Source organism: Coenobita brevimanus, chromosome 101 (assembly GCF_032717465.1).
Source record: "Coenobita brevimanus isolate Jiangsu-jjx chromosome 101, ASM3271746v2, whole genome shotgun sequence".
NCBI lineage: Eukaryota > Metazoa > Arthropoda > Malacostraca > Decapoda > Coenobitidae > Coenobita > Coenobita brevimanus.
This window is the reverse complement of record NC_137054.1, coordinates 46,217,903-46,235,387: the sequence shown is the minus strand read 5'-3', so window position 1 is coordinate 46,235,387 and position 17,485 is coordinate 46,217,903. Positions and strand designations below refer to the sequence as shown.

The 17,485-nt window shown below is 42.8% G+C and overlaps 1 protein-coding gene across 1 annotated transcript in view; it reads left to right on the top strand.

Moving 5' to 3' along the window:
* The first annotated feature begins 10,076 nt into the window (after positions 1-10,076).
* The window catches only part of LOC145415020 (reelin-like), a 71,219-nt gene continuing 63,810 nt past the window's right edge, over positions 10,077-17,485 (top strand). The window contains exons 1-2 of the mRNA XM_080284436.1: positions 10,077-10,177; positions 15,612-15,783. Coding sequence (XP_080140562.1) covers positions 10,077-10,177; positions 15,612-15,783 — 273 coding nt within the window. The remainder of the gene's footprint in view (positions 10,178-15,611; positions 15,784-17,485) is intronic.

Here is a 17,485-nt window from a genome sequence, read left to right as displayed (position 1 = left end):
CTTCCTCCTTCGTGATCAAAGAATCATTCAACTCTCCCAACACATTTATTCCTTGCACACTTCCATCCGCCACAATCTCAGCCACCCTTTCCTCCTCTACATTTAATAATCTTTCAAAATACTCTGCCCATCTCTTCCTTACTGCATCCATCTCAATTAACATCCTTCCATCCTCTGCTTTTACTCGTTCTTCCTTCCCAGACTCTCCCTTTCGCACCCTTTTCACCTCCTTCCAAAACATTTTCTTATTCTGTTGAAAATTCTCTGTCAGCCGCCTACCCCACCTCTCATCTGCTGTCACTTTAGCATCACGCACAGCCCTTCTCGCTCTATTCCTCTTTTCCTTATACCTTTCATATGACATCTCATCCTTCCTCTGCAGCCACACTTCATATGCACGTCTCTTCTCGGCCACAGCCATACTTACTTCCTCGCACCACCATTCACTTCCTTTTCTTACACCACCACCCACACGTCTCACACCACACACCTCTTCTGCATGCCCCACCACAGCACTCTTAAACAACTGCCATTCCTCCTCCACGCTGCCATTTTCCCGATCTTTCACTGCGCTCCACTCATCTTTCAATTTCTCCTGATACTCTATCTTTTTCTCTCTTTTATCCAACTGACTCACTTTCAGAACCTCCCTGCCACACCTAACCCTCCTAGCTCTCACCCATCTCTTACCTACTCTTAACTTTCCCTCCACCAGGTAGTGGTCAGACATACCTCCACCCTCCCCTCTTAGAACTCTCACATCCAACAATCTTCCTATTACATTCCTAGACACAACCACATAGTCCATCAAAGCTCTATCAACAACCCTTCACAAGCAACAATTAATTCCGAGAGTCGCTAGGTGGAGTTCCTGCTTTGTTCATGCCAGGGAATTGGTGACGCCGCTACTCAGCAACTTGCAATAGACATTGACGTTGCTATTCGTCTTTCGTAATGACTTAATTAAAGTCCTGGATAAGAGCTACTCTGTGTTAGAACGGCAGTCGAGCCCAGTACCTGTCGTGCTGACTAGAAGCAGGAGGATTCCTCCTAGTCAGCAGGATCTCTGTCTAGGAAGTCCATGCTGATGTCGAATGCCTAAAAAATCTGGCTTGAGGCAGATGTGATGAAATTCGCTACAGTCTTATCGGCGACGACTTCCTTTGCTGCTAGGTCAACATGTGCTCTTGGTTGAAAATTTTTGTCATGTGACACCTTGAGATCAACCACCATTGAGGGGAATTGCCCCTTCGAATAAACTGAATCCGGCTACCTCTTCACTCAGGTACCACAGGTGACTGGGGAGTTTTTTGCTAGCCACCATGGCAGTGCTGGAATCAGGATGACAGCAGTCCTTTCAAGAACGCTAGATCTCCAGCTGGAGCAGCAATGGCTGATGGAACATCGAACCAGGCACTCCAATGAATGTCACAGATCTTCTCAGGCCAGCAAACATTTGAAACTGAGCTCGGAACAAATACATCTTCATTCCGTAGATCATGTGGGCCATCCACCTTGCATGGTGAAGGGCACATGGCCGGAGGAGTTGAAAGACGTCCTTGGTGGACGCTTACCAGAGAGAACGGTGGCTAACTCAAGAAATTAACGGAAGTCATCCCCAGGTTGAGCAATTTCGAGTTCCTTGCTACACATATCTTGTTCTTTGCAACTGCAAAACGCGCTGGCCACCGCAGGATCAAGATCAACGGGCATCAATGGTTCAAACATCTCATGATCGGTGGTATCCAGCTTGACTGGAAACACTTGAAAATGGCTATATCCGGACCAAAAGACGGACCGAAACACATTGTGAAAATTGCTTCTGCAATCAATTCCAAGATCTGATGACTGCATGCAAAATGAAATAGTGGGCGTTCCAGCACTAGAGTGCACGCACAAAATACCAATCCAGTGTTACTAGATTTCATATCAAAGCTCATACCAACCACCCTCTCTTATAACTCCCAGTCCAGACATTGCATCACAGCATTACCCGTTGCTTGTCCTGTCCCCATAGAAATCTTAGTACACCAAGAAGCTTTGCAGTTCCTCTTGTGTCGGTGACAATGACAGGAACGAGGTCAACCTTCCCTTTATCAAGCTTTGGATGGAAATTTTCATCCTAGTGGTCGATTAGACTCCTGTTGCTAGCAAAAGATTCCTGGATCTTCTCTGCAATCGCCTTCCATTGGATTCGCCTAGATCTCCTGATCGATGGCCGATTAATTGCCAACACTGAGACTTCATGACCGAAGGCAGAAGCTGCCGTGAATAGTGAACTGCTGATCGGTCACTGACTTTAGCGTGATCAAGTGCTGCAGTCAACTCTGGTGTAACAGTGTTCTTTGCACGGTACAAGCTCTTTGCAGTGGAAGGAGCGCCATCACTCTTGTTAACATTGGCTTCAGGACCTGGAGCGGTGGCGTCTTCGTCGTGGGTCTACCCCCCAGAGGCTGTTGAAGAGAACAGGAGGACAGCATGGGAGCCAAACTACCGCAAACCCCCCGGCCCCTCACAGGGCTGGAGTACCTGGAAGTGGCTTCGTTCACCCGGGCAAGTACCACATCTCCCAACACAACACACACAACAACACCGTTTTTTCTACACCGAGAAATGACTCCCCGGCTATCATTTCTCGACGACTTCTTCTAGCCGGGGACATTGAGAGCAATCCAGGACCCACCAACAAATACATGTGTCCAACATGCTCAAAACCTATCACGTCGAGCCGACAGACAAAGGGTTCATTTCAGTGCAGTTCCCACAAGAACTGGACCCATTACACCTGCACAACACTTGCATCCAGAAAACATTACACAAACACCTGGACCTGCTCCTTATGCTCCTTCCCCCCACCCATCAACCCCCCTTTCAATCCTTCTCCTACTTCCTTCACACCTCCACAGCCAAACCCACCGACCCTTCCCACACCATCCAGTCCCCCAACTCCTCCCATTCCAACCCATCCTAATCCACCTCAACCCTTACCTCCATCACAACCTCCTTCTACCTCTTCCTCTCCACCCACACCACCTCCCTCCGTGCTGCAGCAGCCAACACACATCGCACACACAACATAAACATCCTTCAGTTAAACATAGATGGCATAAACACCAAAAAACAAGAACTCACACAATTCATCAAACAACAGAACATAAACATTGCCATCTTACAAGAAACAAAACTACACAGAGCACAGAAAACACCTACATTTCATATTTCACCTCCATTCGACAAGACCGGGCCGACGGTGGTGGCGGTGGACTTATCACCCTGGTACACAAATCCATCAACTTTGCAGATACCAGTGCACACACAAAGTCACTTCTCCCCCCACATGACACCACAGCAGAAATACAATAAATTAAATAAGCACTGGTAACAAATCACAAATAACAATCGCTAACACATTCATTCCCCCCCAGTCGTCCCCCACAGTACCACACAATTACTCCACAGATACACCACATCACTAACATACCCAGCATCATCCTGGGTGGTGATTTCAACGCCAAGTCGTCGGCCTGGCATGTCAACAACCCTGACACAGACAGAGGGCTGGTACCACAATCCCAGACAGATCATCTTTTCATACTAAACAGTCTAGACCAACATACCCATATCCCACACCAACCCCTCTTCCTCCGATCATCTCCAGACATCACCTTCTGCTCCCCAAACCTCGCCCCCACTACATCATGGAGAGTGGTCAAAACCCTAGGTTCTGATCAACCTCCAAATCATTATCACTACCAAAATCAGAAACACCCCAGCTGGCCGCAAACACACATACACTAATTTTAAGAGAGCCAACTGGGAGGCCTTTGTAACTGAAACAGAACAACATCTTGAAACACTAAACAGTACACCCATCACAAACATCAACACCGCTGTGCACATTTTCAATACAGTTATAAAAAACGCAGACAAAAGACACATCCCTAGAGGCAATAGAAAGACACAACCCCAACTTCACACCAGAAATTCAAGGCCTCATCAGACAACGGGACACACTGCGACACTCCCCCAACACCCCATACACAAGACATCATACAACAAATACAAGAATTCAACACTCAGATAAACAATAAAATATCAGAACGGCAAACACTAAACTGGAAAAATTACCTCCAAACACTTGACCACAAAACAAACATCAGCAAACTCTAAAAATTACTAAACAGCATCACACTTTCCAACAGCAACACCACACAATCACACGCTGCCATCGCAACAACAGACACCATACCCTCAAACAAACAACAAGCAAACACCCTCATCAATCACTTTTCACAAGTCAGCCATCTAAACCCCCGTCCCGAAGACTGACATATCATCCGACGTAAGAGACAATTTCCCACAGACCCAGACTACGCACCTTTAACTTACAACCAGACGAAGCACATCATTAATAACCTCAAGCACTCATCTGCCTGTGGACCAGACAACATAAGCAACATTCACCTTAAACACCTAGGACCACAAGGCATACAAGCACTCACCAACATATCAAACTATAGCTACTCACACAACATAATACCCAACATCTGGAAGCATGGCAATATCATCACTATCCCTAAACCCAACAAAGACCCCACGTTACCCTCCTCACATCGCCCCATCACACTCCTCTGCAACCCCTCCAAAGTCACTGAACGATTGGGTACTACAACTAGTCACACCTCACATTCCCCTAGCTCAGTCACAACATGGCTTTAGGCCACTACACTCCACAAACACCCTTCTTACAGACCTTACTCAGAGAGTTTTCGATGGCATGAATTCAGCTAGGCCACCACACAGAACACTCCTAATCACACTAGACATTAGCAAAGCTTTTCATGCCATCCCCAGCCACAACCTCACAAACAAAATACTCAACACAAGCATGCACAATAACACAAAAAGATGGCTGGCAAACTACTTAGCAGGCAGATGTGCACACGTAACATTTGCCGGTCAGTGTTCTAACATCAGAAACTTCACAAACGGCGTCCCCCAAGGATCTGTTTTGTCCCCTACACTCTTTAACCTATACATGCACGACGTACCCACACCACAGATACACATAGCTTCCTCTGCATGTACGCACCAAAACGCAAACACAGCTGCACTCATCATTCAACCTTACCTCAACGCACTACACGAATGGTTCACCACAAACAGGCTCAAAATAGCCTCAGCCAAATCTACAGTGACTCTTCTCACAAACTAGACAGCAGAACACAGTCACATTCCACACCTCACCATAAACAACACTCCACTACCACACACACACACACACACACACACACACACACACACACACACACACACACACACACACACACACACACACACACAAAATCCTTGGTTTAACATACAATACATCACTGTCATTTAAACAACACATCACAAACATTAAAAATAAAATAACACCAAGACTCAATGCTTTGAGGTCACTTGCCCATACAACATTCGGACACAACAAAGAAACCACCACTACAGTATACAAACAATACATACGTTCAGTGATGAACTATGCAAGCCCTGCCTGGGCTTCTAACCTCATCAAAACACACTACAACACTCTACAGACCATACAGAACAAGGCCCTAAAAATAATCACAGGCTGCACAGCTACTACACCCACAGACCACCTACATCAAGAAACCAAAGTCCTCAAAGTCAAAGACCACCTAGACATGAGAGGCACCCAGTTTCTTGCTGCAGCTTCCACAAACCCACAACATCCACTACAGTACATGGCAGCACATCCACCCACACCAAGGAACATCAAAACAACACCCAGCACACGATACCATACACAAATACTGTCATCTCTCCCCCCTCGCCCACCTCAGACCAGTTTCCAGAAGCATATCCAGACTCAGATCACTCGCCGCTCCATTCAGTCACTTAAAGACAACACACAGCTGCATGCACGGCCTCCAGTCATCCACCCTTCTGAATCTGATCTTCCTCGTGAGGACAGGGTCCACCTGGCCAGGCTGAGATGTGGGCACCATCCAGCCCTCTTAAGCTACCAGAAGAGGCTGGATGACTCCGTCGCTGATACCTGTCCAGGATGCAACACAGCACCCCATACTGTTAAGCACATTATGGAAGACTGCATTGCACACAATCACTTACGCCAACAACACAACATACACCCTTTGAGAGCTCTGTGGGAAAGCCCGGTCTCTGCCATGGCCTCCCTAAGGGACTCGGAGCTGTTCGGCCAGACTGCCTAGGGAACAACTACTACTACTACTACTACATTGGCTTCATCACTGCTGCTGTCACTGCTGTTCGGCAGGTATGTCAACTCGACAGTCTTCTCTCTCACTACTCATTGCTTTTTTCTTGCTGCACTGTCTTCGTCAATGGTTATGTTGAAGAGCTCGCCGCTCTTTTTCTGCTAGGACTGTCGACACCGGCTATGAAGCCCCATCTCAGCTCCAGTTGCGCCATGAGGACTTCGTGGTCCCCTGGAACTTCAATCAGCAGTAGAACCTTGACCTGGGGGATGGAAAATAAATCATTAAGACTCGCTTGAAACTCTTCTACTCTCTTTATCTGTGAAGTAGATCGTTGAGTTTGTTCCTTAAGGATAGATTGGTACTGTTTTACCTTCTTTTCCAACTCAGAAGTGCATTCCGATCTTCTGCAGTTGGGATTTGCGCCTTCTTCCAGATGCACATTGTTTCGCGAACAACTGAGTTGCTACGTTCTTTACATCCAAATATTAGCATTAGTGTAACTTGAAATACCACCGCAGGACTTCTTCCCAAGATGGAAGACGATATTCAGGTATCACGTTTGCTGGAAAGCCAGTCAACCACACATGATCCTGTTTTTGGGTCGCACATGCCGTGACAGGACTAGATAAGTCCACGAATGAAAACCTAGAAAGAGACCAAACACGATGGGTAGTTAAAGTGTTATGTTCCTACATGGCGTAACACTTCTGAGTATTTCACCATAATAATAGCTTAACAATGTAAGAGTCTTACCTTGTTTAGTGGGGGTTCGTTGGAGACGGTGTATTGATAGACTTGAGACAATTTAACCAATAGTGAGAATATCCGATAACTGATATACAGCTTGGGGCTGATCAGTTCTTTTCACTGTGAGTGTGGCTGTCGAGGCCAAGCCAGATTATGATAGAATGTTCTAGAACATACTACCAGGGGCCGGCTGATGTAAAGCCATTAGATTAGGTGATGGTATCTAATTAAAATAATTCAAAAAAGTAAATCTACCTTTAAAGTCATGACGCAACACTACTCTCAGCTACGTCTCAGTTGGCTGATACGGGGTAATGCAGGATCATGTGACAGCGGTAAAAGTTAATGAAAATTAATGAAATTATGCAAAAGTCAGTATTTCAGTGAGTGCAACTAAAATAACGCAAAAATACAATTGGAATATTCATAATGAATTCTGAGGACCACCCAAATATATATATATATATATATATATATATATATATATATATATATATATATATATATATATATATATATATATATATATATATATATATATATATATATATATATATATATATATATATATATATATATATATATATATATATATATATATATATATATATATATATATATTGGTGGTAGGTGGGAGCGCTCACCATCCACTCACTCGATTACAGCTACTCTCGGGTGTCTGCCCTCTCCTCTCCTCCATCCATCTTTCCATCCATACTTATCTGTCATTCATTCCTTCATTCTTTCCTCGTCCTTCTGCAAACGGGTGACTTTACACTCCCTCTTCTGTCTTTCCTTCATTCTTTCCTCTTCCTTCTGCCTGTGGGTGACTCTACTCTGAGTGACAAACCAAATGGTTTCCTGTACACCAGGAAACCATTTACTACGCTGGGTGGTAACCATTATACCAATTTTGGCGCTTGGTGTTTTAGTGGGTAATTGCGGCACTCCAGTCGAATTGAGCCGGTGAAGGTTTATATCTAAGAGGTGGTTGGGGTTTATTGCTCAAGAAATGCCGCTCAGGGATGAGTGAGGCTGGTCACTCTCATCTTTAATGTCAGGACAAACTTGCCTTGCCCCGGGCTCCGACGCTTCTCATGGGGCAACGTAAGATTGGATGATGAATGAATATATATGGTATATATATATATATATATATATATATATATATATATATATATATATATATATATATATATATATATATATATATATATATATATATATATATATATATATATATATATGTGGTAAAGTGTGCTTTCTCGTACACTGAAGAACGAGGGTTCGCCCCATGCCAGGGTAATAAACTTTGGGAGCGTTCTTCCTGCCACGTACTGCTTTGGTGGACATAAGGGATGCTGTGGTTGAACCAGTTTTGCATACTATAAAGTATGCATGCACCCAGTCGGCTTGTGCGGGCCGATTACACTTTGTTCACAGACTACACACACATCCAAAGCCACTCCAACACTACAATCACACTTACAAGCACTTCTCACCCTACATACAATCTCTACCAGACAGCGTAAGCCACTTGGTAGAGATACATTGGCTGTATCGTCCCCACTTTGGTCGGGATAGGCCGGTCCTGCAGTGGACACTCAAACGGCTGATGATGATTATGATATACATCCCACTGGAGCCCAGTGTCCCGAGTATTGGACAGAACTGGGAATTTTCAAAGCTCGATAAAGTAGGGAACCGCCGGGTAGGGACCTATGAGCTTCGCGACTATGAGCCGTTAGGCGGAGAGCGGTACGCCTAGTACCCTCCCAGTGCAATGCCTCGCCCGGCAACTCTGGGATCCAATGGGTTATATATATATATATATATATATATATATATATATCTATATATATATATATATATATATATATATATATATATACACACACACACACACACACACACACGAATATATCTGTGTGTGTGTGTGTGTGTGTGTGTGTGTGTGTGTGTGTGTGTGTGTGTGTTGCAGCTGCTACTACATGACCAAAGGACTGTAACAGGGACTGGAGTGGCAGTAGATATGGGAAACATAATGTTTTTCAAACAAGAATCGTAAATTTAGGACAGGGTCACATTATCATACTTGCGTTTGAATGTAGTCTGAAATATTTTAGACTATGCTTATTTTTTTTATTTTTTTATATAATTTTGAGAATCGCACTTTTATAGCAGTATTCTTTGTTTGTCTGTCTGTCTGTCTCTGTCTCTCTCCGTCTGTCTATCTGTCTGTCTGTCTCTCTCTCTGGTGCTTCCATACATTGTCACTCCATCTCCCATTGCTAAGATCTCACCCATATTATGTCACTTTCTCACTAACATTTCGCAGTCACTCAGTTATATCCACTATCCTTTTCTCCTAGTTAGGCTATTGTCTTGCTTTGAATCACATTTTTGTCTCACTGTCACTCATTCACTCTCTCATTGACTCAGTGCAATTAATTACCACAGGCTCTTACTCATCCTCCTGTTTACATCTTTAATCTCACAGGCGCACTCTGTCTCAGTTTCATCCAAAAATGTTGCACTCGCTCACACAGTCAGATATTACCACAGCTCGTCATATAAATTCTGATTCTTACTCGCTCAAGCCTACACCATCCAAGTTTCCCTAAGTCAGCCATTTCCATTCTCATGAATTCTCAGCGTACACACTCAGTCTCACTTCCTTACACTCACACCGGCTCACATTCACACTCACACCCAATCTTTCACATTTGAAACGCAAACACTTACTTCATCTCACAAATACACTCACTCATTTTCACAATTCACTCGTTTCTCATACTCACACTCATACACGTATGCCAACTTCCTCCTACACTCACTTTGGCACTTGTTTCCTTCTTCGAATTTTCACCATTTCACACAAGATCTAGGTAGTACTTGAATATACTTTCATTCACCCAAACCATCTCACTCAATTTCAGCCTTATTCACTTTCAGTTTGTATTATCATAATATCGCGCAGTCACAGTCACCATATAACTTGCACCTACTGTACATACTCACATTTCCTGCAACCCGTGGTGCTGTCAGGAGAATGCCTTCTCGGGATGACACCAACATGACAGGGCAATGGAACTGTGTGATTATACAAATGTCCGTCACTTCCCTGTCCACCGAAAGGAGGATGGTGGAGAACCAAAGAAGGGTAGCTTTGATCTCCAGTCTAACGGGTTCTTCAGATGCGCATGGAGTTCCGTCTAGTATTACTCTCTTTTCTGAGTCTACAGTATAGTCGCGGCGCACGACTCTGAGGTTGTCATTATCGTACTCTGGCAACCTATCATTCAAAATGTGCGTCCGATTTCGGATTATATTATACATGGATCATATTATTATGCAATATACACGAATATTATTATATACGAACATATTATACACGAATCACATGCGTCTCATATTATACACGAAATCAGACGCACTTTTGAATGGTAGGTTGCCAGGTCACAATAACAACAACCTCAGAGTCGCGCGCCGCGACAATAGCTGTGGTGAGAAGCATCCACCTCAAGGGAACATCTGTTCACTGTACGGGACACCGGCGATTGCTTCCCTGAGGTTGATAGGTCTCTCGACCAGGCACACCGGATTTACTACACTAACTCCACATACTGTCCAACAACTACCACCACCACCATCCCTATTACGACTACTGCTATTGTTATTACTGCTTCTACAACTGCTTCTACTACTACTACCCTAACACGCGTACTGTAACCTTCATAAATAGTTACACGCAGTCAGTTCCTCATACATTCACGCTCTTACATTCTTAATCTCATGTTTTCTATCAAATGCATACTCATTCCATAATTTATTTCTTTTATGTCACTGATGCACCAGCTATTCCTTTCACACTGCTTACTATTTTCACCCACTCAATAAATATAAGTACTTTCACAGAGCCCTTATGTTTTACTTGAGTAAGCTTCATCATTTTTGATATTGGCATTACTATGATGGGTGAATGGATGGATGGTATCCTTAGCAGGGCAGTTATTTGGTATTTTCATTGTCTTGTTCTTTCTTCCTCCTGTTTTTAGAACACTGCCATGGTGATGATGATGATGATGGCGATATATTTAGAGAGTTGGGGAAAAACTTGGGTTGGGTCAAAGCACTGGCAAAAACATCTAAGGATAAGGATAACACATATAACTACACAAAGTGGGTAGCCCAACCCCCCTTCTCTCTTTCTGACGTGAATATAATAATACTCAAAGGAGACTAAAAATAATAGCTTACTTCGAAAACCACCGTATTTGAGGAGGGTGGATTGGTAATGGATGTGCTTCGAAGTAATACGAGAAACACGCGATGGTTTGGCCTCAAGGATAGAATGGAGAATATTTTTGACTGGCGTGAGTGCGACAAGTGAAGGAAAAGACCGGGAACCAGGTAAAGGAAAACGTGGAGGAGTGTATGAGCGACGTTTGTGTCGTGGGAGGAAGGGTTGTTGATATGTACGGGCCGTTACAAAAATCGATGTAATACATGCAAAAGCTGTAATAAATCTACCTAAATCAAACTTTCTTCAAAAGCAAGCATCAGAACTACTTAACAACCCTAATGACAATAGAATATTCTGGTCAACTCATAATTCTTTCAATAATAACCTTAACAAGTTATCATCCATTCACCCACTAAAATCTTCGGTTGGCAACATTACAAATGACCCGCGTGGGAAAGCAGATATTTTTGCTAGTACATTTGCCAGAATTCTACCATTGAGGATGCCAGGCAGAACGTCCCAGTACTAGAACTTGACCCTCCCGAAATTACTCCACTTAAAATACAAACAAGATACGTAGAATCCATCCTAGACAGTTTACCTACCAATAAAGCTCTAGGCCCAGATGGAATTCCGCCAATTGTTTTTAAAAAGTGTTCCCCTGAACTTGCCTCTGTTCTAGCTAAATTATTCAGTTTATGCGTACGTCTTCATTCCCAAATTCATGGAAAGAAGCCAATATCCACGCAATTCCGAAGAAAGGAAGTTCCTCTGACCCCTCTGATTACAGACCAATAGCTGTCACATCTTCTCTTGGTAAGGTGTTTGAAACTTTAAATAATAAGTACATTGTTAAACATCTTGAATCCAATATGGTTTTCGCCAAGAAAGATCCACCATTGACATACTCAGTCTCCTGACTCATACCATCCATCGATCAATTGACCTACATGGAGAAACTCATGCAGTAGCCCTTGATATTTCTGAAGCTTTCGACAGAGTATGGCACCGTTCCCTGCTGTCCAAACTCCCTTGCTATGGACTAAGGTCTTTTGTGTCTTTGATTTCCTCATATATCAGTGACAGGAAAATAAGAGTAAAAGTAGATGATGTATATTCCAATTTCCAATTAATTAACGCTGGCGTGCAGCAAGGATCAGTTCTGGCGCCAACACTGTTCCTGTTTCATATTAATGATCTCTTATCTGTCACCCACAATCCCATCCACTCATACGCAGATGACTCAACAATACATAATACATACTCTCTCAGACACCCATTTACAAAGTCTGATATCTCTACCTCTCAACTCAGTACAGCCATCTCCATAAATCAAGACCTATCTACAATCAGTGAATGGGGACAAAACAACCTTGTCTCATTTAATGCTAGTAAAACCAAATATATACAATTTACTAATACACAGATATTGCCAGATTTGTATATTACCTTCAGTGCTACTAATATTCTCATCTCCAAATGTATTGAAGTTCTCGGCGTCTTACTTAACAATCCCCTCAGCTGGACCTCTCATGTTAGATCACTTGCTAAAACTGCCTCAAAGAAACTTGGATTATTGTACAGAGTCCGTAATTTCTTCGCTGACGAGCGGTTAGCTATAAGTTATGAGTCATGTGCTCTCTCAGCTTGAATATCACTCACCCTTGTGGAATGGAGGTGGAGAGGTTGCATTAAAACAACTAGACAAAATGCAGAACAAAGCTGTTAGAATTATTAACAACCCTGCCATTACAAATAAACTACAAGTAAGGAGTGTTGCCTCTGGCATTATTTTACGGACTTTTTTTAAGGCAAATGCTCCGACGAAGTTGCGTCCATGGTGCCACCTCTCCATGCCTTCCCTCGTGCTACACGGGCATCTGGTAGCGCTCATGACTAGAATGTCACTCAGCCATATTGCTGAACTTCTGCCTATCAGAACTCTTTCATTCCCCGAACTGCATCTCTCTGGAACTCGCTTCCCCAGAGTTGTTTCCCTCCAAACTTCAACCCACAGCTGTTCAAGTCTGTTACAGATATTTTATGAACAGAGGGCACCAGTAATCTGGTGTATGGATTATTATTATATTTTATTCATTTGTTTTTCTTTCCTCTCTTCTGCTATAAAAAAAAAAAAATACAAGTAGCCGGTATCAAGGCAGAGGCTTCCACCTGGTAAACAGATTCAGCCCCTTCCTCTTGTCTCGGGAATACAATGTCAATATGTAAAATGATCTATCAAACACACCATCATCATCACCACGCAGATCATTTTTTTCTTATTTACGTGGTGTAGGAAATCCATGGCCCAGCAGTTTGATCTCACTGGAGGCATGAAGAGGAGTAACAGCGATGTCTCAGGGACATTCTCCCCTTCCTCTCATGTAGAAGGTACAAAGTTGTTTGCAACAAGAGATTGTCGATAAGGTTTATACCCTTACCTCAAGACAAAGAAGGCTTTTCAGCAGCTCACTCTTACTCCGTTGAAGCCTTTAGATACATACAGGGAATTCATGGCCATTTTTTATCATCCCTGTTTCCAAGGATATACAAGTAAAACAAGCTATATTTTTCAGGATGGTGATAACTTCTGTAATGTAATTAATTTCATGTAAACCATTGAGTTTCCTGTTTTCCCAGTTTCGTGTCTCCACTGAGATCAAAGAGCCATCCTCTCCATAGCCCTGCGATATGTAAAAGTGTGAACAATATTTAGGATTTTGTGAATGTGGTTGATGGTGCTGATAATAATCGTGATCATGTGAAGGCAGATCATATCATAGTGCTTACTTTTTGGCTCTCATGCACGTTTCAGCGTTCCACCCTGTGGACACATTCATTTGATCAGTATTAGAATTTTCAACAAAAATTGAATGTAGAAAGCAACATTTTGGTCGATATAAAGAATACACAAAAAGTGTTGGTAGCAAGTATGAATTTGACAATAGTAGAAACTTTCACATTTTTTTTTTTTTTTTATGTGTCCGACTCTGGGTATAGGCTTCACAGCCTGCTGTCAAGGCCCAGTAGTCCTCCTACATACCATACACCTCCACATGTCACCACTTCGGCGCTAACACCAACCGTCCATATTGAATACATGCTAGGTCTGTCTCACACAGGACTGGTGCATTGGTATTAGCGGGCGTATTTTTACGACATGTCAGCGGGTCTTCTGGTAGATCAGTAGCGTCTGATTTTTAAGAAATTCAAATCCTTAAACTGTTCCCTGCCCCAACCGGGATTTGAACCCGGGTCCGGTAGGACTGCAGGCCACCGATTGAGCCACCGATGGTACCAGGTACTGTTGCATTCAAACAAATCATTTTAAAAATTTCCATAATAAATGATGGTAGCTAGTAAGACTGGTCAGTGTATACAATATCCACAAAAAATGATGGTAACATTTAGCAGTTTTGCAGCAAGTAGCATTTTGATCATGATTAGAATTTTAAAAAAATATGGTAGAAAGCAACAATTTGATCAATATTTATCAATTCAGCCAAAAATTATGGTAGCAAGCAAGAATTAGACAAAAGAAACTTCCCCCCCAAAAAAAAATGATGGTACGAAGTGATAATCGTTTTTAAAAAATTCCACAAAAATGATGTTAGCAAGAAGCATTTTATCAGTATTTAAAATTTCAACAGATATTATATCCAGCAAGTAGCATTTTGATCAGTATCAGAATAAAAAAATAATGGTAAAAAACAACAGTTTGGTCAATATGAAAAATATCCACACACACACACACACACACACACACACACACACACACACACACACACACACACACACATAAAAAAAATGATGATAGCAAGTAAGAACCTGACGATCAAGTGAAGGCTCCCAGGGGGTGGAACGCTGAATAGCCTGAAGGCCAAAAGGAGGGCACTGTAATGTAATTAAAGATCTGCAGTTTTCCCTTTGCCCTTCGGGAGCGATTCTGCATTCCATCCCTTGGACGCCATCGCTTGATTCATTAAAAAAAAAAAATTATGGTAGATAGTAGCAAAGTGATCAATACTGAAAATTTCCATTAAAAATTATGGTAGCATGAAACAGTTAGACAATGTTAGAAATTCCAGCAAAAAATGATTGTATCAAGTCACATTCAAAGAATTTAAAGAAATTTCCACAGAAAATGATGTTAGTATGCAGTATTAAATCCATTTTATTTTTTCACAAAAAACTATGGTAGCATGTAGCATCCACTTCATTTTAAGAAATTTCCACAAAAAATATGGTAGTTCGATATAGTATTTATTTTCAAAATACTTCAAGTGAATCTTGTAACAGTAGTAAGTAAATCGCGGCCTTCGGCTGGATTCAACAAAGATAAGGACGATGATGACTATGTTAAATGCCTGATGCAGCAAGCTGATGTTCGTGCTGAGGATTGGCAGCCACGACCGCACACCGTCATGCCACGTGGATCTGAGTCAACCTCAGAGAGCTCTTGATAAAGGGGTTGTGCTCCAGTATTCCGCTGACAACGGCATCACCTGGGTCACTATTAACGTCCACGACCCACTCGACTTCAGAAAGGTTAGTAGCATGAATTGAGATATCTATGATACCGTTTAAGGAAGACTTGCATCTGCATGGCTGAAGCAAAATGAACAACTGACTTAGTTTAGGTAAGGGAAGAAGAGTGATTGAAGGAACAATAAAAATGTATCTGCAGTCTACAGACTCAGTTAAATGTATCTGCAGTCTACAGACTCAGTTTTCATAGTTATTCCCTGAGGAAAGTTCCCAGGCAGGGAGGGAGAAGGACGTCAGCGAGGTACTTTATACTTATAGATAAATGAGTAAATATAAATGGTACAAAGTAAGATAATGTATAGTGTGGCAAAATTAATGGAAGACACGTCCGACTGATAAAACTTTATATCCAAGTGTTCAGCTGTAATAGCTGTACTACCTTTGAACAATGTTGAAAATCATTATGGTATCCATATACGAGTATAAAGAAATCATTATTCTTGGATGAATGCGAACACGTACATGGGAGGACAGGCCTCCTTGGATTTTGATGGCGATGGTGGGGTCTGGGTGTGAAGGCTGCTGGGTAGTGATGTCTGATTGGTGATGATGGTGACTGGGTGGTAATATGTGAGTCACGATGATCTCCGAGTGGTAAGTCTGATGGTGATGACCGTGGCTAGATAGAAGAGCCTGGATGACGATGATGCAGTGTGGTGATGGAGGCTATGGTTAATTAGTGCTGATACTTGTGTGTGAGTGATGCCTGTGACGTTCGTATACACCACTGTCACCTCCACACAGACAGACAGTATCGCCACAACCACTGTTAGCACCAACACCATCATTTACACAGCACCATCAAATACAGCACCACCATCACTACCGTCACCAAGGCACTGCCATTAACTAGACTGATTGAACAGTCATTACCTCTACTCAGACACCACCATCACTCCTGCCCAAACACCACTACCATCACCACCATCACCATCACCTTAACACTACCATTACCAGCAAGCAGACACCACCAATGATACTGCACAAACACCACCACCACCAACAACAACAACCATCAGTACCCATAGACAACAATCAACATCCCTACCTAGACACTGCCATCACCACCACCACCCAGGCACTATAATTACAGCCACCTAGACATCACCGTTACCACCACACAAACACTGCCATTACCACTGTCCAGTCACTGCCATCAACCACAGAAATTTAATTGTGAGCACCGGTGTAATAATATAGCTTTACGTGTCTGTCCTTGTCGACAGATGTTTGTTGTGTACGAGGCACCATTCACTCAAGGTTCATAGATGAGCACCGGTGTAATAATGTAGCTTTACGTGACAGCACTCACTCAAGGCAAAACTTTGTTCTGGTTCAGCCGTTTAGATGTCCGTCCCCATTTATCAGCCTTAAACTGTTAACAAACAAAAGAAGTCACGGGAAGGACTGGTTGGTTGTCTGTTGTCTGTAGACTCACACACACACACACACACACACACACACACACACACACACACACACACACACACACACACACACACACACGCATATACACACTCATACGCACACTCATACACACATACTCATACACATGCACACACATATACATACACACACACACACACACACACACACACACACACACACACACACACACACACACACACACACACACACAAATAACAAGCAAACAATCATGATTCATGTAAGAAGGAACAAGTACCATAGGTGTGACACATCT